At 39.8% G+C, this 25,261-nt stretch overlaps 1 protein-coding gene and 1 pseudogene across 6 annotated transcripts; both read right to left on the bottom strand.

The window, feature by feature from the left end:
- Positions 1-403: 403 nt before the first annotated feature.
- LOC122639253 lies at positions 404-2,734 on the bottom strand (annotated as a pseudogene).
- A 10,384-nt stretch (positions 2,735-13,118) lies between these two features.
- On the bottom strand, positions 13,119-24,999 carry LOC122661267. Of its 6 annotated transcripts, none has more exons than XM_043856631.1 (16): positions 24,825-24,999; positions 23,616-24,079; positions 23,027-23,276; positions 22,207-22,484; positions 20,045-20,215; positions 19,074-19,856; positions 18,877-18,974; positions 18,514-18,576; positions 18,326-18,414; positions 18,157-18,222; positions 17,223-17,879; positions 16,242-16,316; positions 15,991-16,061; positions 15,847-15,904; positions 14,405-14,657; positions 13,119-14,131 (listed from the first exon to the last, which is right to left on the bottom strand). In XM_043856631.1, the coding sequence occupies exons 2-16, from the start codon at positions 24,023-24,025 to the stop codon at positions 13,395-13,397; spliced, it is 4,059 nt and encodes a 1,352-aa protein (XP_043712566.1). In that variant the 5' UTR covers positions 24,026-24,079; positions 24,825-24,999; the 3' UTR covers positions 13,119-13,394. The 6 variants fall into 6 exon arrangements, with proteins under 6 accessions (XP_043712566.1, XP_043712558.1, XP_043712575.1 ...); XM_043856623.1 differs by having other exon boundaries at positions 23,616-24,120; XM_043856640.1 differs by having other exon boundaries at positions 18,877-18,971; positions 23,616-24,133.
- Between the last annotated feature and the right edge of the window lie 262 nt (positions 25,000-25,261).

A 25,261-nucleotide genomic window follows, 5' to 3' on the forward strand; every position in this document is an offset into this window, starting at 1 on the left:
CAAGCTTATAATGTGGACTTGAATCACTACACTATTTTGTTTTAAAAAGAAGAAAGTTCCTATATAATTTTCATGTATAAAAATGCGAATCCAAAATTATTTTTCTCCGTAAACAATCTTTTCATTTACGAAATCAAATCCAGACGGAGAGGAACATTTTGTCAAGCGAGTAGCAGGCTTGGTGGTACCTGTTCAATAGAATGACACTATATGAGATCAATAAAATATAGAATAAACAGTACCTTATAAGACTTGCTAAAAATTAGTGGTTTTACAGACACTTTCCAAGACATACTAACAAAACTTGCATTTAGTGTGTTTTACAATTTACACTCAATTTGGACTGCTAAGAACTTTAGCTTATCTGATCCATTTGCTGCTACTTGTACTTTACACGGAGGTACTGTTTCCCACAGCAGATTTTCAGCAGTAGTGTTAGGAGATATTCCTGCAAAATGAATTTCACCCATCCTATTCAGCAGGAAGCTGGGATATTCCTGCGAGATGAGAAGAGTCATGTTAAGTAATTGAAAACAGAGTCAGGTTAAGTAATTGAAAAAACATAGGCCCAGTTTGGTTAGAAGTGAAGAACTGAAGTAAAATTGGAACAAAAGCAAAATATAAAGTCTTGCGAACATTAACAAGAATAAATGTGTAACAAACTCAACAAAAAAAAATTAAAAATGGCTACTGAATTTTGCTTCACTTCCAATCCAAAATAGCACTGAATTTTTTCAATCACATAAAGTTTAGTATGTTATTGAGTGAGTGAGACAACTATTCTTTGTAATGATTGCAAAACTTTATGTTTTTGTTCTAATTTTACATCACTTCACATCTAACGAAATTGGGCCTTCAAGATCCAACTCGTCAGAAAGATGGAAGACATAGTACCTCTTGGGAGGGTCATTCACCACGAAATGCCTCTGTACTTGCTTCACCCTCTCCTGCATTCTCAAATATCGATCCTCGGGAATATCCAGTAATTTGTTCTTATGATTGAGGATTTTACTCTTCGAACCTGGATAGAGAACGAGTCCCCATTAAGAACGTCTCTGAACGGTAACACATAATGCTGTGAAATAAAAAATGGCACACACTCTGCATGATGGCCTCCACGATCTTTGGGCTTGTAACTTCATGCCCACTTGGGCAGATGCAGTACCTGCTCTTGTTCATCACATCATGGTAAGACACTCTTGGCATGGTATCATAGACTCTCACATCTTTATCTTTTTCTTTCCATTGCTGCAGCAGTGCCAGCCTTATACACCCATGGAGATGGCCCACAAGGAATATGCCCAAACTGGAAGGGCATATATGATGGCTGCCTCCAATAAGACTTTCAATCTCCCCGGTCTTCAGATTGATTTCAGGAAACAATGCATCCTTTCTAGGGTTGAATCATTCCGAGGTGTTTGCATTGCAGAGAGCCTTAATCAAATTGAAGTAAAGCCAACAAACATACCATGTTTTTCGTGGCCCGTCACATGCATGAAAACAAAAATCAAAAGAATCAGAATCAAAGGTTCCATTTTGTTGTTTGCAGTTGAAGTTGAAGAAGATGAGTGGGATTTTATTTTTCATTTTTTCTTAACCCAATCGTGGCAAGAAAGCATGAAATGGTCAGCTCCCTTGCTTCAATTCCAGTAAGGGATGTTTTCAGAGACGATCAGGACATAATCCATGTATGTCCAAGGAGAGCCTTATCACGGACGATGGGGTCAAACAGATGTAGGATTATCATAACTGCACTGAAGGGAAGTAAATAGATATGAGCTTCATCAGCGACGTTGGTGCAAAACTTGGTGTTGAGCCCCATCAAGTGAATGAACGCCCCTTCCATGGAGTATATGTCCTTCTAGGGGCAATCTTAGAATATCGAAGATTCACCTTACTCGTACATGTAGATTCTGAAAAGCTTTTTCATTAACAGACAATAGAGGGAGGGGGCTGTGGGAGAGGGGAGAGGGGAGAGGGAGATTTGGGGGGGGGGGGGGTAAGGATGATGCAGATGGCGGGGGAGGGCAGAGATGGGGCTGTGGTGGAGGGGCAGAGAGCAGAGGGCCGGGGGCGAGGGTGGGACCGTGGGGATGGGGGCAGGGCAGAGATGCAGAGGGCTTGGGAGGGGGTTGCCGGAGGGGAGGGACCGGAGTTAATTTAGGATTTTGAACTAATAGGGGAGAGAGGTGGAAGTTTGTTTCTGGGGGAATCAGAAAAGAAGTTTGGGGTAGGGAAGTTTGAGTAAATATAGGGCAAGTATAGGGGAGTGATAGTAATTAGCCCTTTTTTGAGCTCTAATCGATAGAAGCCCATATACAAGAACTGAGTTAAGTTAAATAGAAAGCTACATCAAAGGATATCTTTCAGCCATACTATTCTGGACAACAGAAAGACCACAAAAAGAATCATTTCATAAGTTTGCTTTCACAGCTACCTAGTTGGCAAGTTCATCATAATTTTCAAGAGACTTACGGTTACTTTCTGCCCATATAAGACCCAAGCAATCTTTCCAAATTTCTACCCCTTCCAGCTTGACAACATTTCGACAGATCTAGGTCTGACCCACTTCATTTCAAACAAACAGCCAAACCTTCAAAAAGTGAAGGGACAACTATTAGGAGTCGACAAATCAGATTGATTAAGGGCTGGTTAAGTAAAAGAGATTTGGCAGGCAGAATTCCCTTGATATTAAATGATCAATGGTGAGTGTGTTATCTTTACCTGCAGCCATCGAAAAATAAATGAACTTTGGCTGCTACCTCCACCCTGTAACATCTGGAAGAAATTTAGGACCACCTGGAGGTTCCAAGGCATTGAACATCAATTTCACCAATGAGACTCCAATATCAATTTCAGGAAGAAGATTCCTACATTGGAACCTTCTATCCTTGTTCCCTGCAAAATGGTTCTGCCTTCCAAGATCAGCTACTGATCCAACCAATATGAGCCCCCAATCATAGCAATGAAAGGAACCTGAAATCTAACCATTTCCACTGCACATGATCAACTACAAGAGCCAAGTTGAAGTTATGGAGATCAACCTTGGAACCAAAAGGTTCTAGGATAAGTAGAATGAAGACAGACTATATGGTATGTAACTTTGGTTACACTAGGACGGATAATGAGATGGTGAAAATTGATGAGGGGGAGATTCTGCAAAGTGTAATGTAAGGCTAGAATAGCAAGCTAAATAACCCCAAATACCCATAATATAGAAAACCAGTCAACCAATAACAAACCCTAGCCGCAGGGTACAAACTAGGTCCAAAATCAGAATTAGAAGGTGGTCTGATTCTCAGCAACCAGCCAAGTAATGGGGCTGGAATGAAGGTCGAGTGTAGGCCTTGTTAAGGTCAACTAAGCCTCCAAGTTGGGGCTAATTTAGATGGCCAACAAAAACAGATAGAAGCAGGTCACCGAATTAGAAGGTAGGGTGTAAACAGGTAATTGAGTGTAGGAACCAAACCAGCCAACAGTTGCAACCAAACTTGGATTGAGTGGGGTAGGTTATGGGGAGAACCTGTACTCCAAAACTCAGCCAATTCTGATGGCTAACAACTGAGATATGAGGCAGACTCGAAATTAGAAGGTTATGTGAGATCTTGCAAGCCAGTGGGAATTTGCACTCCAAACATGGATCGATTGGAGCTCTCCTTGACAGGGCTCAGCCTTCCAAATCTCTGCTGAATCTCAGTATTAATTGCAGAGATATTTAAGCTTGAAGTTGCCAGAGAAACAAGGCTGGGAAGCAGATCTACAGGGTCTTCAAGGACTCCTTTTGGTTGATTGTAAAAGCAGCAGTCCTTGGTTTGATTGGAGGATTGAATCAAGTCTTCAAGGTGTTCTCCAGGAGCAGCTTTGCAGTCAATAAGAAGCAGCAAAGGTAGAACTCGATGGAGGGAAGTGAAGATAATGAAGAAAGGACAAAATAGAAGGTAGGAGAAGAGGGGGATAGGGTTTTGGCTCTCTCAGCCAGGCTCTCACCAGCCCTTCATCCTCTCACCAGGATAATATTTGCACAAAGCAATCTCAAATTCAGCTTCATTAATCATGGGGGTGGCTTCTAAAAGCGTTAAATATAAATAGGGAGCAACATCTTGCCCCACAAGTTACAAGAAATTAAAAACTTAAATTAACAATGTTTTAAAATAAGAAACAATGACATAGAATCTAGGATTCATAAAATTAGAAACTAAATAAAGTCTTCTAGAAGCCTTCAAAGTCTTCCAGCTGATTTTTGCCCCTTGAGGACCCCACTTCTTAAATTACTTAAGTGATTTAGGTGTTGCTGCCAGCACTCTTTGCTTGTGGTCCCCACCTTTTAAAATAGCTCCATTGTCCCAGCATGTAGGTTTTAAAAGACTTAAGACAAAAGACAATTATGCCCCCACGATATTGGGTTTGAGAGACCCAACAAACTCCCAGCTCAAGGCTGCTTGGCCCTATGGCCCTTTGGGTTGATTCACCAATTGATTAAGTGAACCAGCCCTCTTCTTAAGCTTGCGGCTAGCATAATGCTTGCCAAACAGCTTGTCTTCTACATCAAAGTGATTATTTTAGGTATATGGGCTCAATCATAAATAAAGAAGGTGATATAGAGGATGATGTGTCACAAGGAATTAAAATAGAACGGCTGAAGTGGAGAGGTGCATCCGGAGTGTAGTGTGATCGACGTACTCCTTTATAACTTAAAAGGAAAAATTTTTAGAACAGTCCGGCTTTGATGTATGGTGCAGAATGTGTTTTGTTTTTTTTTATAGGTATTCTATTCTAATGGGGGAGAGGGAAAGTGAGAACTAGGAGGCTCGAACCTGACACCTCCTAGTAGCGTGGGCTTTTACACACCATACTCTACCAACTGACTAGGCAGTGGTTCTCAGGTGCGGAATGTTGAACAGTTAAGACGGATCATATAGATAAACTCATTGTAGTGGGGATGAGGGTGTTGAGATGGATGACTGGCAAAACTAGGAAGGATAAAGCAAGACATGATAGTATTACAGCTGATTTGGGAGTAGCTCCGATACATAATAAGATACGAGAAAGTCGTTTGAGGTGGCATGGCCATGTTCAACAAAGGCCTTTGGATGCTCCAGTACGGAGGAATGATTTGATTCAGATTGAAGGAACTAAAAGAGCCAGGGGCAGACCTCAAATGACCTCAAGAGAAGTGGTGAGGAAAGACATGCACAGCTTATGCCCTGTATCAAGTATGACCTCGAATAGAGCTGATTAGAGGGCAATGATCCATGTAGCCGACCCTATTTAGTTGGGATAAGGCTGATTTGTCGTTTTGTACAATTAGCCACAGGAGCCAATATATTTGAGGGAAACAATTTCTAATGAAGTATCTAGACACCATCAACTTTTCCGAAACTGAGTATCCATTCCAGCGCAAATGTTGTTTAAAGACATTATGACTACCGGAATGCCTTTTCCATGAGCTAGTACCATAAGAACTGATTCCTCCAGCCCCCAATTTGTTAAGACAGTCCATATTTAGCCACTCTGGGAATCCTCCAAACTCTGTGGTTCAGCAGAGAACCTCCACAGCCATTCAAAACATAGTTCGAGGTCTCGCCAAGATCTTGGTTCCTATCTCGGTATTTCAAGTTACCGAGTTGAAACCAGCCACGAAACAAGAAAAGAACATAGTCTTGACCGAAATTTTGGTCCGAGATTTCGTATCAGGTCGAAATGTAATAATCCACCATATATAAATACCAAAACTCGACTTGTCACGGTCGAAATTTCGACCACCTCTTGGTGGACTCGACTGGTTTCGTTAGTTTTTGCAGAACCCCAATTCCCCCCCCCCCAAAAAAAAAACTCTTCTGTGCTCCAAATCATACCCAAACAAGCTTGGAACAAGAGGATTTGTTGCTCAACAACAACATTTGGAGGGGATTTGCTGCCCAACAACCTTCCTTGAAGAGATTTGAACTTGTAGATAACACATTTGGAGGAGACTTGTGTGGAATATGCCATATTAGTAATTCAATATATATATGGGTAATGGGTTCTTCTATTCGTCACTATGAAGAGTGAAGCAGTTCACTTCACTATTTTTAATTTACCCTTCTGAATTGGTTTAGTGAGTTAAGGTGTAAGGGCAAAATTTCTAAATTGAACACTAATGGAAGCTTGTAGGGAGATAGCATCTTCCCTCATGGCTCTTCCTCCCCTCACTTCTCCGGCTCTGGCTTCTCCTCTTGCCTCCCCTGTCCACCCACCCCCTATGCATCTCCCCTTCTGCTCTCATTCCTAATGGAATCTTACAAATCCCCTCTCTCTCTCCCTCTCTCCCTCCCTCCCTCCCTCCCTCCCTTAACCTGTCTTTTTTTTTTCTCCCTCGATTTTGATTTGGAGTACAGCGATGCAGACTGAAGCACTTCCACTTGTGAACGGATTCTAGCTTGCGAAACATCTCCATTTTCTTCACTTGGACTCTTAACAAAATCTCAAGGGAGAAGAACTATTGTTCCACCGAACTCGAGGCCCATCTCGGCCAAAACCTCCCCGCCACCAAACTTACGGGTAATTCAAGGGGTTTCGGGGTTGCAAGAAGCATGAATGAGTGATGTAAAAACAAGGTAGCAGTCCATCAGAACATGCTAATCCTCACAAAACACCTCTTCAATAAATCCTTCCCTTCTTTGGACATCTCACTCAATGTCTTGGGCAAATTCCCTGCTGGAGCAGATCAGAGAAAGATGCTCACCAACATCCATGTCAGACTCACAACTCCAGCCAGGTTTCCCACTAATCATCTCAGCCACAACACATCCATGAGCTTGCATATGAGAGGTAGCTTACTGTTCCTTGCGTGCAACAGATTCCAGAGACATATAAAGAGGGGTTCCTCTCAAAATCAAAAGGTGGCGTTCTTCCTCTTCCTCTGTTTTTGGGACTGCTGCCATGCTTTTGCATCACCTACTAGGAACCCCTAAATTACCCTCCAAGAATGTGTTCGCCTGCTACTGCTGCTTTGAATGCTCACTTCTGCCGCCATCCGCCATCGTTGTTGCTTGTAGCTACCAGTTGTTGCAGGTGAAGAAAGACGGTAGAGAAAGATAGAATGAGAAAGGAGGAGATAGAGAGAGAATAGGAGGGGGGGGTCTGGCAAGAATCCTTCGAGAAAAGATTGGGAAGAGAGGGAAGGGTGGAAGAAGCCTGTGTATCTGCTCTAAAAGTGAATTTACAAAACTACCCCTCTATTTCAACTCAGTAGAATATTTATTAAGGGTAACTTGAAGAAGAGGTTTACATGGATTTGCCTCCCGGATTTGCTTCATCTTCCACAACTGGTAGAGTTTGCAGGTTACAAAGTCTCTTTATGGCCTCAAACAATCTCCTAGGGCCTGGTTTGGTCGGTTCTTAAAGGCCATGCAGAAATTTGGGTATCATCAAAGCCAAGTTAATCACACTTTATTTGTGAAGCGCAATGGATCCCAAATTACAGCCTTGATTGTTTACGTGGACGATATAGTAATCACTGGAAATAGTGACACTGAGATCTCTCATCTTAAGGATCAGTTAGCCACTAAGTTTGAAACCTAGGATCTTGGACCCCTGCGATATTTTCTTGGGATCGAAGTTGCAAGATCAGACAAGGGAATTTTTATTTCTCAACGGAAATATGTCCATGACCTCCTTAGTGAGACCGGTATGCTTGATTGCAAACCTGTTGATTCCCCTATTGAAGTTAACCATCAGTTATGCAGTGTTGTGGGAGATACTGTTGACAGGGAACAATACCAAAGACTTATTGGTCGGTTAATCTACTTATCTCACACCAGACTGGATATTGCCGATGCTGTGTGCATAGTTAGTCGCTTTCACCATGATCCCAGGACATCTCGTCTTGATGTTGTTTACCAGATTTTAAGGTACTTGAAATCCGCCCCTGGGAAAGGTCTCCTATTTTCAAATAATGGGATCCTAAGGCTTGAGGCTTTCACTGAGGCTGATTGAGCTGGACCGATTGATGATAGATGGTCTACCTCCGGCTATTGTACCTTTCCTAGAGGTAATCTAATCACATGGCATAGTAAGAAACAATCTGTTGTATCACGCCCCAGTGCAGAGGCAGAGTATCGTGCTATGGCTTAGGGCATCTGTGAGTTAATGTGGCTTAAAGGATTGTTGGGAGATATGGGTGTTACTACTGAAGCTCCTATGCACCTCTACTGTGACAACAAGGCTGCCATCAGTATTGCCCATAATCCAGTTCAGCATGATAGGACCAAACACATCGAGATTGATCGTCACTTTATCAAAGAAAAGTTGGAGCAAGGCCTTATTTGTGTCCCATTTCTTAGTTCTTCTGATCAGCTCGCTGATGTGTTCATCAAGGGATTAAACTATAAGATGTTTCACCCACTGGTCTCCAAGTTAGGCATGTATGATATATTTGCACCAACTTGAGGGGGAGTGTTGAGAACCGTGGGATTGGTATTTTGTCCTATTGTATTAGGGTTTTATATTATTTCCCTAACTTTTCCTTTTTTCTTCTTTTGCCCTCTTAGGGTTGTAATCACATTATAAATAAGAGGACCTCTGTCATTAATGACAAGTCAATTCATTCTCTCATCTCTGATTACGAAGTACGAACTGAAACTAAACTCAGAATTAGTGAGTGAATAAAAAACGAAACCAACCGGCAGAACAACCCCAGGATTGGATGTAGTGAAGAGGCTGTGGAAGGGGATTTGTGCTCCAAATATTAGCCAATTCCAATGGCTAGTTGCAGCAGATCTGGGCAGGAAAGATGAACCGCAGGTGTGCAACAGCAGGACTTGGGGGGTGATTAAGAGTTGATTTAGACCTTCACAAGTGTTGCCGGCAGCAATTAGTTGCAGTCTCACAGTAGCAGCAGCAGTGGAGATCGATTGGAGGTTGAAGAAGAAGATAGAAAGGATAGATAGATAGGGGGAGGGGGTCGGCTCTCTCAGCCTCTCATCCTCTCTCAGGACACACAAATTACCAAAGCAAACTTTCATTCATCAACTAAGTCGTGGGGGAGGCTCCGAAGAGCTCATACATATTTATAGGCAGCAATACCTTGCCCCTTAGGAAAACAGGAAATAGAAACTGACTTGAAATTATAAATAATACAAAAGGAAACTAAGGCTGTCTTTGGTATAGTTTTTATTTTTGATTTTTGTCTATTTAACAAAAATCATTAATGAAAACCATTTTTTTATCAAAAACTAAAAATCGTTTGGTAAACATTATACATAATAGAATATAGAATGAAAAATGGTTTGGTATGGTCATGTGTAGAACAGTTTTTGAAGAAATGGTGTGTGAAGATATTCCCTTTTCACCCATCTTCCTTCCTAGAAAACATAAAGGGATGAGAAGAAGCTCAAATTAATCAAATTGATACAGTAAATTCGATTAATAAAAGAAGAGAAAAGAGGGAGAGAGAGAGAGAGAGGGTTAGTGGAAGCCGATAGAGTGAAAGGGAGAGGGAGAACGTGGAACAAAGGGGAAGAACCAGAGGGACAGCAGCTTGGATTCCAAGTCTATGTAAAAAAATGGACTGGGTTTGGATCGAAATTTGAATAAAATCAAAGCAAGAGAGTTGTGATTCTTCAAGAGGTAAGGGTTCTTCAAAAATAAAACTTCGAATTTGTGTATTCCAGGGACTGAGGGGTATCAGGAGATGGGTCAAAAGAGTGGGCTGAGCACCGCGGAGGAGTCTGGCGGGCAGCGTGCGGTCCGGGAGGGGATTGAGATCGATGAGTCCAAGTTTAGGAAAAATACTTAATTAGCTCTTTAGTTCCGTCTTTTTGGCACTTTGCTTCTGTGTTTTGATGGTCAGTTAGAGTAGATTAGGTTAGATTTAGGGTTTTAGTTGCAGTAGTAATGCAACAAAAGGAGTGGTGTTACAGTATGCTTTGTAAGTTTCAGTTCTATGTGTGTGTTTGTATTTTGTTGTTAGTTCGTTAGGTTTATGGAGGCAGCAAAACCCAACGTCTTTTGAGAACTTGTTTTGTTCCAAATCGTTGGGGGCTCTTATGTTTGTTTCTGTAGTATAATGGTTCCTTTCGGACATTAACTAGTAGACTAACGTTTGAGTAACTCTCTCTCTCTCTGGGGTATGTATTGGTGTTTTCATCGTTGAAGCAGAACAGGTAACAGAAAAACCCCAATCTCTCTTCTGATTGAAGAAGAAGGACCATGGGTGCCTCTTTAAAAAAAAAAAAGTAATTTACTATTTTACCCTTCAATTTCAGGGTTTATGAGCACATGTTCATTAAAGTGTCCGCACAAATAGCGGTAAACAGTTCTCAACAAAAAAACATAAACGGCTTTCCATCTATTTTTGGTTTTTGAATTTTTTCAATCTTTTTTAAATAGAAATAGGCTCCATAAACAACACCAAACGCAACCAAAAATGTTTTTAATGGCAAAAATCAAAAACAAGAACTATACCAAAGATGCCCTAAGATCTTAAAAACAAAAAGGAAACTAATTCAGTTCTTTAGTCTTCTAGAGTCTTCTAAAACACCAGCCGATCCATATAAGCTTGTGGGCCTCACTCTTTAAATAAGTCCATTGGCCAGCTAGAGAATCATGAAGAAAAGGACAAAACTGCCCCCTACGATTTGGATTTGAGAGGCCCAAAAACTCCCAGTCCATGTGGGCTGGCCCAGCTAGGCTAGTTGGCCCTATGGCCCATTGGATTGGTCCACCAATTGGTGAGATGGACCAGCCCTCTTGTGGTGCTTGTGACTAGCATAGTGCTTGCCATAGAATCTGTCTACATCACCTGCAGATCAGGTTCCCTGTTCTCAAGTTATTTAAGTTTTTATTTACCGAAGTTACGGTTTCTGTTTTCCAGTTTCCTGCAGAATTAAAACATTAACAGTACTCGTACTCCAACCATCAGATCTGTTTGGATTTTTATATATTATTCTAATATTGTTGGTTGGTATTTGAACTTATTCTTGTTTGCATCTGAGTTCCCTTCAATTCTGAACTGTTAAACGTAGTCTGCGATTCTGGTTTAGTTAGATTTTCTGAAACCTAACATTTAGGTGGATCTAAACCCCATCACATCCCATTCCTATGATGGTGCGGACAAAGCTTGAGGTGATCTTCCAAGTTGATGTAGCTTCATAACACTTCTTCCACTTGCTTTGGTAGAATTCCTGCACACTTGGGAGCTTAAGAGGGTTATAGGTTAAACTAGTTTAATTAAGCTTTTTCACAAACACACACAGGTTTAGAATCATCAAAAACAATTCAGTTTTACAATGTCTCATCACCATAATCGTTAGTGGAAGTAATTAACAAAGCACAATTGAGACCTAACTGAAAAACAGAAGATAGTACAGTAGTACCACTTGCACCTTCCAAGCTTAAGGTGTTGAATTATCCTAAGAGATGGACTTCCCAACTCTCAGACCACATTGTGAAAGCTCAACTGCTGAAACCGAGAACAATGAACAGCCCAAACGAAAAAAGGTTGAAGCAAAGTGAATTGGAGCTTTTTGATATACATAAGTGCAAAAATGAGAGCCTGAAGAGACCATGAAAATACTTACCTTGTGGATAGACAGTACGAAAGGAATACCAACCAACAAACAGCAGTGACATAAGAACACAATAATCAAGAACGTGGCAATTATTCCCTGCAAAACACACAAGAGCAGGTCCACTCAAAAAAAGAAAGAAGTTTGTTAGAAGAATCATATTTATTTTATGAAAAATAAAGAAAATTTAGTTCATAAAATCGGTGAAGGCATGATGCCACAAATAGAAGGAACCCTTGTACAATGCCAGAAAAGAAACACGGGGATGTAGACACAAGCACAGGTGCACACACACACACACAGCTCTTTTCAGAAAACATAAAAGACAGGACTTATCACCCAGAAACAAAATCCCGTCTCAAACTTAAGTCAGTTAACCAAAAACTCGTTAAGTCAGTTTACCAAATGCTAGTTAAGTCTAGTTAAGTCTATGAAACTTGAAACTAAACATGGCATCAATGGCTAGAAGCATACAGCCTAAGTTCTAGGAAACCAAGAGATAGCTCAATACACATAAAGAAGTAAATTTCTAGAAAAAGAAATCAGAATGCAAATTGTTACTGATAACAGCCTAACAAAAATTCAGTGAGTTGAGGCCCTACAGATATAGAACAGTATATTAACATATATGGGCAGAATAAATGCATTAATCGCTATAAATGCAGAAGATGGACCTCCACCATGTTGAAGCTAAGCAGTACATACTAAATACATTCTTATACTTGATAGAGAAGGTAGGCATCTCTTAAGTATTCAACAAAAAGCAGTAAGAGGCAAATGGCAACTCACAGTATCAAGAACATTAAACAATCAGAACAGAACAGTAACCAAAGTACCTAAAGAAGCACACCTTCCAAATCGTTACCATTTACCGAGTATCACAATGGGTGCCAGAAAATAAAAGATCAATGTAGCATAAGAGCAGACTTCAACATTAGTTAAAATTAAAGTGAATTCTCCAAGAATGAGCACCTTGTTGAGCATGCACATTACAATCAGAAAGGCCCAATTCTCCAAGTTAGCTCAATCATGTTTCTAGCAATTAGCAAATACCATCTAAGGGCAACCCTCTCAAACTGCCCAAGTTTCACCATGAAATGCCATCTCCTCTGCTGATCCAAAACACCCAAGTCCACAAACACAGCCTCCATTACCACCAGGACCACCCACTATTACTTCACTTGACACAATAATTGAAGTCTACAAGCTGAGGAAAGAATAAATGAGCAGAGCACCAAATTTATGCGTAGCGAAAACCAGGGAGGACATCAGAAAAAAAGAATCCCAATTAGTGCTTCAATCTCTCAACTAATTTTCCCAGACTTCTACCGATAAGATAACTAGATCGCTGCTCATTCCACAGCTACATCAACAGAAAATGGGGATCCAGGTCTGCAAACTTAATCAATCCAACTTAATTTGAAGTAATGACAAACTTTAAGAACTAATTAATTGCATTTATCAGATAATTAGTTGCAAGCATAAAGTCCTAAGTATTCTTTTGAGATATTGAATGAATGTACAGCTCACACTGAAGTACAGACTGCTATGAGTAAAGTATGTTAAAAATTGAAAAGGCTCAACACTTCTTCAAAACTTAAATCAATGAAAGAGGCGTTTACACGAGTTATATTTTGATACAAGGACAGAACTTTGGGCTTCACATAAACATTCAAGACTCTTGTCAACAACTTCTTCAAAGAAGTATACAAAAGAATGGACTACCATAATTACAACTGCCAACTTAATAAGACTTAATTTAAGAAGTTAGTTGTCTCTCAACAGCAGCTCTAGCACTCTTAAATAAGCTCTTGAATAATGCACAGGATTTACAGTGGGCAGTACTCAGATAAGCATATTTAACTCTGAAAGATCATCCATGGGTATCTCAAGGCCCATTGAATCATGGTCTTGCAAGCCATCTTCATCGAAGTTCAACCACGAACTGAGATCTTGGTTCCCACCAAGGTCATTTGATACACCTAGTCCTTCTATGGGATCTAATCCATTTAGCGGCAAGTTTGTAAAGTCAACAGGTTCCTCAGTCTCCTTAGACCGAGCGTTACCAGGGGACACCAACCCCATTTCTCCACATACTTTAATGCTGCCACGAGTCACTGTTTCACTGGAACCACCCCCAGATGGGTACACAGGATGATTTGTTTCTGCAAGCCTTCCAAGAAGTCCATTTCCTGAAGTTGATAATTGAGCTGTCTTTTGCTTGGGTTTTGTTTTTGTTTTGCGTACACCCCTAAAATTGCCCAATGATGGACGGCCACCTTTGGCTGAAGAATTTCTTGATAAAGTATCCTTGTTCTGATCCCTCTCTCTCTCACTTCTCTTTCCTTTTGCTCCACCCAAGAGTGTATTTCCAAGAGCTGATGCGACTCTTGAGGCAGCACTGCCAACAACATCATCAAGCAGCACTTCCCTCTTCTTCCCTCTGTTTAATATAGGTTCATGTTTGGCAAAAGTTGGATCGGATGAATGAGCATGAACTTGAAATGTGCCTGATGAACCCCTCTCAAGCTTATCACTGTGAGGACCATTTCTCTCAACCGTACTGGAAAAGGCACCTGCGGCTGTAGATGAACCCATACAATAAATAAAGTTAAGCGGAGAACAGTAGACAGGCTATGAGCAGGCATCCATGCAATGCAGGACCAAGAAAATAAACAGAAACTAATATTTTTCTGCCTGCTCTGTGCCATCAAACACCCAGTATGAGTGACAGAATAGATCACTTGCTCTTCCAAAAAATCATAAGGTAGAATGCAAAAGAAAAGCACAATTAAATTCGAGCAATATTAATTCACATAGTATTAAACACTACATAAGCATTAGAATTAGCATACCCGATGCCCTGGCCTCAGGTTGAAAGCTATTACCCGCTGCATACATATTTGTGGCAGCCCCATCGACAGAGTCAACAGTTTTAGCAACATTGCTGGAGAAAAGGGCATCCCGCAATGCAGGCTCACTAAAGCAACTTATTCCAGTGTCCTCAAACTTTTGACACCTTGCAAGAGTTCGCTTCACAAAGGCCATAGCAACTTGCCTTGAAACCTTGTTGACCCCACTCTTTGAAGCATGACTTCCCCGGCAAGCCTGCAAAGTACATTTCAAGTTATACACAAATAGAAGCAAGTAGTTCCCATCGTCCCTCAAACAAAAGAAAAATGAATAAATGGTATTTCTGTTATTGGTGATGTGACTCATCACACTCGAATCAGTTCAGCACACCTCTACCTCATTCTCCACAATGAAGGCTTCTAAAATCATGGCAAAATGAACTATTGGGAAAGTTACAGTTAAATTTTTTTGTTTTTTTTAACACTATGAATTCTGTCCATAGAACACTATTTTACATGGTACATGCATATGACTCTCAAAACAACAGGATATATAATACAGACTGAAGATACCTCCACAATTCAGCAGTACCATCCACACTTCCCCATCCCCCCCAAAAAAAAGAACCTCCATCATTCACAAAGAAATAGAGCATAACTATCATAAAGATCATTTCATGATAAAATATCTTTGTATAAAAAAAGAGAATATATATTTTCCCAAATACAAATAAAATAAAAATCAAAGTATATATTTTCTTTCTTGAATAAAATCCACAATCTTTGCGTACCATGGTCGTCCATCAGTTGTCAAAGCATTTCTCTAGAGAGGGGGGGAGAGGAGCAAAGAATGAAATATTGATATCCCCCCCCCCCCGGTAATGACTCATGACAGCCCACCTAGGAAGAAGTGGGATAGAATATGGTGTTTTGACTGTGATGAATGATATCAAATATTTAAAGAGGGGTAGGGGGAGCGGGGAGGTCACCGGGTGACTGGGACGATGGAGCTCAAGGGGCTTGTGTAGCCGTCGTTGGTGCACGTGGAGAGCACGGGTTTTTGTCTCTTTCTGGGGGAGTTGGCTTTGGCTTTTGTATGACATCAACAAAGATATTTCCATTGAAGAATGAAATCCAAAACGACCATTGTAGTCAAATAATGTTATCTTAACTTTTTTCCCTTTTAGTGTAACACATTTTTTTCCATGAAGGTAAATTTTGTAATTTCACACTTGAACTCGAAAAAAAATGTGCAAAGCCAATGAAAATTTTGATAATGACAAATTGATAAGCCACTTTCAAATTATTTTGAAAATCCATTTTTACCCTTGGCTTAAAGAACTTTTAGGAATAAGACAAGGGCCAATCAAACTAAGGTTACAAATTCTAAATACAACTATATATATATGTATGTATGTATGTATTAAAAAGGTAATAATAATCACCATTTGCTTCTTGTATGCCATCTCCACAAGCTTATTCATGGCAACCTGCTCAAGATCCCTGCAAATTAAATAACAATTGTCAATCACAATAATTTTCAAAAAAATCAAATATGAGAAACATGTACAAATAATAGAAATCCCTACCGCACTTCAATCTCCCTTCCATTTTGAACAGCTTTATCCATTTCGAATAAGTAATCTTTCTTTTTTCCCACCTATTAAATGAGTTAGAAATCACAATACAAATTAGTTTTTGAAAGATCACACACATGGAGATTAGCTCAAATGTATTGCAAGAAGATACAGAGTAACTAAGGAAAAACTGAGGAGATCACACCTTCATTCCAAAAATGCCAATAAACTACAGAAAAGAAGAATTAATTATGCAATGCAACCTGTTGGTAAAGCCCCTTCTTGAGTTCCACAATGTCCTTGTTGATCTCCTCCTCTTCTCCCTCTGCTAGATCAGGCTGGAATAAAGGATAAAATTTTATAAAAAAAGAGGCAACACTAACAAAGATTGACAAAAATGAAGTAAAAGACAGATTGGAAGAACATAATTTCCAGCCACCATAATATAATTAAGAAAGAATACACGATAAGATTTCTAATCTCTTAATAATAAAAAAAAAAGAGCACTCCGGAAAGCAGTCAAAAGCAGGTTGGTTATGCTTTTGTGAGGACCATTAGGTGTCATCTGGTCCCAAAAGCAATTGAAAGCCCAGGAAACACACAGTGGTTTATCAATTTCAACTGTTTCTTGTCAAACAAAATTTATGAAAACAGAAAAACAATTCTGCTTCTTTAGGCTACATTTGGTTGTTTTCCACGGGCGTGGAAAATTTTAGTTGAGAGACAAACATTCCCAACAAGGGCTTGATTGCATCGATAAAGAGAAGCAGAATTTTTAAAAATTCATGAGGCAACCAAATCCCCACATCTGTCTCAACCACTTATATGAGAAAAACTGAGGAAAGAGAAAATCAACGGAGAGGTTGGGAGAAGTAGAGGCATAGAGCAACATGATTATGGGGAAACTGCCACGTCACTTTCTTTTCTTTGCCTGAGACAACCAAATACAAAAAAATAGAAAATGTTTTTTTTTTGTTTCCACCTTCTTTTTTCTTTTCATTTGCTGTGGGTAAGCAACCAATGCATCCATAAAGAGCACTTCTTATAGTGCCTGTTTTGTTTTTCCAAAAAGAGCTGTTGGTATCTTTAAGCTTCTTCTGAATTTTCTAAAACAATTCAGAAGTAAGCCAAAGCAATTAAAGTTCTATAAATAATTTGAAAAGATATGCAGAAAAGAAAATGTTAATGAAAGAACAAAGATCAAGATTGACAAATGGTATTGGGTTAGATGAAATGGAACCTACCACCGTTTCAGGATACAGGCCAATGCTCTGCAGCTCCAGCAAAAGTTTGTCATCCAAACTCATCTGTTGATATTCGCAATCAATGGAAGAAATACCAGAAACATTTGTTTGGACATCTTGGGACCCTTCCACAACTCCAGCCTCTGAATGCACTAAACCATCATCTGCTTGCCACAACTCGTCATTATATGAAGGTTTACAAATGCTTGAGCACCTAAAACTGTTAGAAGCAGTACTACCATTACATGAGTAGAAGTCAAACGAGTGTTTCTGAGTCCTAGTATCGAATTCCGACTCAATGTCGGATTCCATTCTCCCACTATCTTTTGATTCAATGTCAACACGGTTACATGTACCAGGAGGAGAATCTTCATTTGCGTATTGAAAAGAAACATTTCTCCTTTCACTGTTGTGATCAAATTCTTCAGCCACATCTTCTCCAATCAAGGCAGAGAGAACTCGTTGGTACAACGGAGTAACTTTATCAAACCTTCCTTCTACATTTATTCTTCCACATAACATACCAACGCCCTGTGATTGATCTACCAAACCTGCAGCCTTATCAGATTCATTTGATCCAATTCCATTCGGTTGACTTCCTTGCATCTCGCCAAAAGCAAGAGGTTGAGACAATGAAGCTTCTTTGCTAAGTTCACCCTAAAGAAAATCCACACAGCAGCTTATAGTGTTGTATTAAAAAAATTCCCAAATCTTCATATTTTAACTTTCATAGTTCATATGACATGACGTAAACTAACACTTAATATGATGACATGACTAGCAATTACAACAGTGATAAGCAAGTCCAGCATTGAAGGAAAAGGGGGAGATGTTTTATTTTTTATTTTTTGGGTGGGGGGTGGGGTTAGACAGATGTTATGACATAATATTTAAGAGAAGCTGTAGACTAAGCAGATAGGCCAAAAGATGATACCAGAACATTAAAGTCGGCACCAAACATGTGACGCAGACTTTCATCAAGCTCCTTAGCAAAATTTAGCTGATTCAGAAATCAGTGTAAGAAAATAAAAAGCTTCCACAAGTGCAAACTTAAAAAGATAAACAAAGAAGAATAACAAAAAGCACTCCTAGAGTTTTAATACCTGCTTCTTCAAGAAGACTGCATCCTCTGAACTGACTGAAGCAAAAATTGATTCCATTTTCTTCCAGAATGAACCAGTACAGGCATGATCTGCAGGCCGAAAAGAGATATCCCAATGAAAAATAAGCCCATAACCAAAAGATATGCTTCAGTTACCAAAAGCAAAATAAATTTAGGTAAGATACATACAGCTGGCACTATGAGCAGAATTAGCAACTGTTAGTAGTTCTTCATGATCATCATCTGATTCACCTGGAGAATAGTATGTACAAGCACAGTCAAAAATCAAGAATTTTCAGTAACAGTGTAACACAAAAGTCTTGAGAAGCAATTCTTCTTTCCTGTTCTGATAAATAGATATGGAAAATAAAGAAATAACTTTCTTCTAATCAATAACTAAACTCGTACAAAAATTTTGCAAGTATGGAATCCTCCCTCAAAAAGTAATAAAGTTTGCACAAATTCAGAATAAAAACTGACATAACATCCACGAAAGTGTAATGAAAGTCCCAGATAAATGAAGGCCAGATTTCATGCAAAATCTTAACATACCACCCATGAAATCCGAGGAACCACTGTTAAGCACATGCCCAGGCCGAGCAAAAGCTTTGCGTTCTGACAACTTTTTCAAGGGGGGGCGCCCTGACCTACTGAAATAAAGAAACAGGTAGAGATTAATGAAAGATTAGAAATCCAAAAAATGCTACATCCATACATTTTATTCCCTGGCTAAGATAAACATCAAATACCTTTCATTTTTATCACAACCCGGCCTCGTGCTTCGAAGTGGCTTTGTTGTGGCTGTGTTCTCTGATTTTTCCCTCACTGGAGGGACACACACTCTGGACAATGATGAACTCCTTCCACTCCTTCCTTGTCTTCGCACTCCATCCCCAATTTCTTCCTTCATAAATATTTTATTCTTCTTTGTAGGCAATGAAAAGGATTCAACTTTCTGAGCTGCATTTATGCCTCTGTCCTCAAACTCGGCATTATCCATCCCTTTCTCATTAAATTTGTTTTCACCAGCTCCTGATTCCTCACTTTCAGATAATCTAGCAGGAGATGGAGCACTTTCAAGCTTCATTTTAAATTGTTGTGTGCTATTAGATGGACCCCTAGCAAGTAGTGATCCATTGGACTCATTAGAATTTAATCTACCACCAATATCAGGTGGTGGAAAGCCTTCTGATGATATCTGAGTTTCATCAGTGTTTGAAACAGGAGGTACTAGATTTGCTCTCCTTGTACGTGAGTTTTTTGGTGGCCTCTGACCAGCCCATTGAGCCATAGGTGGAGAAGATGATCCTGTAGGCAAAGGACGCTTGCGGTTGTTTGTTCCACCCACAGACTGGGCTTTGTTTATGCTTGATGGCTGCTCCCAAGCATCAAGAACTCCAGATGAGCGAGGGAAGTTAGGAGATGAGGTTGTTGCCACACCAGAACTAGAACCAGTTCTTGGTGCCCTTGAAACCTTTCCTTTTGTCACTGCACTAGGACTGCCTGACTGACTGTCCTCGCGAATAGTTATCCTAGATAACAAGGTTATGAGTGCATCAAAAACATTAATCATTGAATAAAAATGTAAACCTGATTTACAGGCCAAGACATGATCGGGGGAACCAACAAAAACTTCCCGGTCATCCAAAATCCACACTGCATGAAGTCTAAAAGTTGGAAAGTATAACTGGTCCTTGAGATCCAACAAAAAATTACTCACTTATTGTTTGCTTTTGCTACAACTCTCTCCTTCTCCAGCCCAGCTGCACGATCCCGGGGGTGAGAAACACTTTCCGGTTCGTTTCGGGATATTACGCGGGTATTGGGAGTGGTAGGCTGTGAGGCACCGTCCAATTTATTAATTCCAGCAATTCCATTTGAAGGTCCGGATCTGAAGTTCAAGATATTTGAAAAGAGACTTTCCATTATGAACCAAGGGAGAAAACTTTAAAGGAGAGCTAATTAATTAGTTGAAAAATGAAGCAGGAAAAATTGATAAATGCATTGGCATAGACATAAATGACCAGAAATGAAAGAATAAGTATGATGATACTTCTTAATATTATTAGAGTATGTCTAATTAGGATATCAGACGGCCTAGATTTTGGTATTAGGGCAAATTTTCCTGTAGGCCACAAGCAAGAACAAGTGGGTGCAACCAAACTCTCCAGTGTGGAGGCAATATTTATTTTTATTTTTTTTTTGGGGGGGGGGGGGTTCAGGGGTTGGGGGAAGGGCAGCAATCCTTGACAAGTATCTTTTCTTTTTTTATTTTCACTTGTTTTTAGTTGGTACAGATAGCAATGAAGCCCAGTTTGCATCTGGTCCAGTCATAGACCAGTCTTTTGGTCATATTTAGGTTTGGTTAACAGTACAACTATCCAATATCATTACTAAGTTCAATGGTTAATTTTGGCAGTCTGAGCCACAAAAGTCAGAGACTCTTCAAGCCAAATACTGAGCAGGGTATGTCTCCAAAACAAGGGAATACTTAGCATGAACATAGGGGATAAGTTCGCAATGTTCATGCTAAGTATTGTGTTTTATTCTGCAAAATAAGAAAACTTGAATCAAAATCTCCCATCTGCTGCTGATGTATTAGCACGCTTTTATCGTGTTTTATTCTGCAAAATCAATATGCTCATAGGGGAATTCACAAGATGTTTGAACAGTCAACTAAAAAGAAAGAGTTTAATTTCTACAGAACCATTTCCTCTATTCATATTCTCTGTTGCTGTACTGTGGCCGTTTTAACCCAAAACTTCTTAACTCCATAATCCATACTTCTCTTCTACTCTCGAACACTAAAGCCATAACAATCAAATCCTAGACCTAATCTTAAATTCAAAGCCATACTCTCAAACTTATTTTCAACTGCACAGGAGAGAATTTTTGGGATGCCTCAAAGATCCATTGGAATCTCAATTTCATTCAAAATAGGCCTTTCCCCACAACCTATCTGGGCCCTTCTGTTAAACACAAATTATATCCTAGTCAATTTTCATTCTCAAGGATTAAAACTTCGGGTTCCAGTGAGCTTTTCAACCCTTACCGAAACTGAAATATTGTCAAATTTTGGTGAATTCCGGCAGTCATTTTGTTTCGAACCTTGTTGAAACCGAAATATTTTGTCAAATTTTGACAAGATCAGTCGAAATTTCAAATCATGTATCTTTCTAACCTAATAGCTTAGCTAATTTATAGACCTCAGATACCCTCATTATATCAATCAACCAGCCAATTAAGCCCCATCTGACAAGTTACTTCCGGCTGAATGTCTCGGGGCACACTCCACTTACGTGGTGTTTGACCTAATTCTCTGTTACGCTTCACACGAATACTTGCCATATTACAAATATGCAGTGGATTTAAAGAATTTACTTTTTTCTCAAACAACTAATAAACATTACCAACTTTTATACACATAAGATTATGGAACCATGGGTTGATTCAATCCTCTCTCTGTTAAGTATTATATCATTTGGTATATTCGCAGTAGCTCTTATTTGAATTAAAATAAGATCTATAAATGTAACTACAGGTTCTGCATGCATTTAAGTGCGTCAAGGTAACTTAATTTTCAACGTATCTGGATGTATGAATATATGATGTATCCACAATATGTCTTAAAGCTGATTACATTACACTCTTTGATACTGCTATTTTGAATTCCTGGATACCAGTATTTAGAAAAAATAAGACAGTTAATGAAGAAATTTTCAAAGAAATTCAGAAACATACAGATCACTCAGACATCAACACAATATATTTCAGTCAACTATTCAAGGAACATTATCTGGATCTCCACAAACCACCACTAGAACAAAAGAGGAAATCAAAGAAAAAAGAATGACGTGTGAACAGAACCACAGAAGAAGATACCTGAAACCATGGGCATCACAAGATCGAGACCTAGGATCATTATTAAGCTTCTGATGCATTGCTCGTTTTACCTCTCTATCACCATCCATACCTCTAGTAACAACTGCACCAACAGAGCGTTTCCTCTTCATTTTTTTGTCCCACCCTTCCCCCCCAGCAGGAAGTCCACGGATCTTTTCTTCAACCAGAACAGAACCCCCATTACCAGCCTTGAGCACATCCCTTTCCTTTTCAATTGGCCCAGGTTGCCTTGTAAGATTAGAATTTCGACCTTCTCCCTGAGATGAATAAAAAGAAACATCTCAGAATAATAAAGGAAAGGCCAGAGGTTTTGTGTATGGCTGTGTACGTACACGACCATCGCTTCAACCGTTGGATGAGGGAGAGAGGAAGTGTGTGTAATACCACTTCTGCCCCCCTTACTGGACGAAGGGCTGAAGCACCAGCCATGTACATACACGACTGTGCACAAAAACCGGATCCTAAAGAAAATTTATGAGAAATACTTGGACAGAAATCCATCAACCAATAACATATAAAACTGTAAAATAAAACAGGTCCAGCTAAAAATAAATTGTAATAGTTTGAATTTCTAAGCTTAAAACCAAGTTGGGAGTCCATGCAGCCATTTTATTGACTAATGCATCATATAGTCCCAGAATCAACTGATTGAATTAACCAACACTAAGTTGTGTAAGAACCACCACCACCCAAAAAAAAAGTTCTAAACAAAGTAAAGGAGATTTTGCAAAATAGGAGATAAAGCCTAAGTGAAGGTGCCAGTAAAGATCACACCACCACAATTTTTTTAAATACATACCCGTACTTCCGCAACTGCAACTGATGTACGAACTCTCCTATTCGGAACAGCATTCTTAGTCCTCTCCTCCAGCCTTTGAGTTACAAGACTGGGACGGTTTTGATGAATCTGACCCCCCATCTTCAACAAATTTGTCCCACCTGACCGTTCGCTTGATAAGAGTTCACTCCGTTGTTTCTTCCTTGAGTCAAGGGCTTCACAATACTTGTCCAATTTTATAATGGACTCATTCAAAGTTTTCACTCTCTCCCTGGTCAAAGGACATTAGATCTTCAGTAGGTAACCACTACCTAACATTATGCGAGTGCTTCAGTGATAGTGAGACCACAAGTAACTACATCCTATGATTCTCAATCCAAACCTAGAGGTTTGTTCAACATTACTAAGCCCTGGTAAATTTAATATGGGAATTCAGAGGTATAATCAGCTTCAAATTCCCCATGCTACCTCTACAAACAAAAGATGGAGCTGGAGAAAAGGCTCAGCAAATATACATGATGAGATGTTATATAGAAATGGAATGGAACCAAATCCTGGAACAAACACAATCTGCTAATCTATAATCATCTGGTGAAAGTAGATGAGTTACCTTGCCTTAGTACAGGCATCAAAAATAGATACTCTGACACGTTTTAGTTCCTCTATTGCTACTGGAGGAGCAGCCTTGGAGTGGGCAGCTCCAACAGAATGGTCCTCAGAGGTGTTTCCAATATTAACACCCAGAGCCCTCCTTAGCTCTCCTGCACGAGTAAATTTCTGATCGCTGAGCGCAATTGGCTCCAACATCAAGGGAGGCATGTTTGCTGACAAGGTATTACTCCCTCTGGACGACCCCGGGCCAGAACTTAGCATCCGGTTCTCTATTCCCTCACGGAAGCTCCTCGACCTATCCAAATTGGCAGCGGAATAGTTGCCCCGTTGTCCATTTGGATAGGTGCCAGCAAAGGCCGATCCCTCCGGACTACCTGAAGTCAACTCAAATCTCGTACTGCCGGCCATAACTCACAACCAACCATAACAACTAATATTCGGAGCTCACTCCTACTTCACAACCCGTCCAAGTGGCTCAAGCAATGAGCATTGGCATGGTGGCCCTGCATTAAAAACGTGAATGGATGTAATTAAACATGGAACAATAAGAAGAGACACTAACTGAAACAACATCATATAGAAGAATTCATCGGAAACTCTCATTGAACTGTTCCAATCCTAGTAAAGATACTTGCAACCAAATTTCTGGAAGTAACAAAGAAAGGAGACGGGGGAGCGGGGATACATGCCAGCGACTTTCAAAGCTAAAAAAAAAAATGGAGCTATCATCTACAAAAGCAGCAACTTAAGTATGTTTTTTTTTAGGTCGAATAAAATACTACGCGGAGTCAGCACAGACATCAAACTCTAGTTGCAGAGACTCGAAAAAGCAACATCGCGACGACATCAAAGGATCTCACTTTCCCAAATGATAAAAGGAATAGAAATAGATTGAGCTCGATATGGACACAATTCAGAAGAAAATCAGACAGAACTAACCAAAATTCGCTGCGGCATCCAACACGATGGATACAGAAAGAACAGAAACCCTAACAGAGACCAAATTCAATAATTCAACGAACAAATGCGAAATTCTCACTAAGAAGAAAACAGCTTAGCTGCAGGAACAAGCTCGATGAATTCCGAAACCCTAGCTGCACCGAAAATCTAGGGTTTCTCGACGATGAACTCGCCTATAAATCCTACCGGAAGAACAGCGAAGACCATCGAAATCGGGTGGTGAGAGTAGAGAAGAACGTAAACTTACCAGCATTCACTGATCAACCAAGTGATATCAGAAGATCGAACGATAAAATCTACAGAGAAACAATCAAACAACCAAACCCATAAGCCAAAAGGGGAAAAAATAAAAAATAAACACGATGAACTCCCCTCTTTTAATTTCCTTTTCTTTGACCTTTTTCTTCTTTTTCGAGCCGTCGTCGAGGTGATTCCTTCCCGTTATTAAAGGGTCGGTCCAAAATTATAAATTGTCCTAAACTGATAAAAGAAAGCATAGGAGGGGCGAGAATGAAAAAAACAGCCCCAAGGTGGGGCACTTACCGTATTTTAAAGGGCCGTTTGGTCTCTTCTGTAATTTTTCGGGATTGGAGCCTTCTCTTTGGCGCTATATCTTAAGCTCTTGTTTGATCTTCAGACGCACTTGTACACTAGGTGTCGTTCCCTAGCTTCTTTCCGAATTCT

The sequence above is a fragment of the Telopea speciosissima genome, chromosome 1 (genome assembly GCF_018873765.1).
Source record: "Telopea speciosissima isolate NSW1024214 ecotype Mountain lineage chromosome 1, Tspe_v1, whole genome shotgun sequence".
Classification (NCBI taxonomy): Eukaryota; Viridiplantae; Streptophyta; class Magnoliopsida; order Proteales; family Proteaceae; genus Telopea; species Telopea speciosissima.

Bases quoted from the DNA above. Each gene is read 5' to 3' on its own strand.
- LOC122661267 (XM_043856631.1), bottom strand. From the start codon at position 24,025: ATGGCCGGCAGTACGAGATTTGAGTTGACTTCAGGTAGTCCGGAGGGA. The intron at 23,277-23,615 runs GTAACTCATCTA...TCCTTTGACCAG, and splicing joins GATGCCTGTACTAAGGCAAG to GGAGAGAGTGAAAACTTTGA. The intron at 14,132-14,404 runs GTATGCTAATTC...GTTCATCTACAG, and splicing joins ACCTGAGGCCAGGGCATCGG to CCGCAGGTGCCTTTTCCAGT.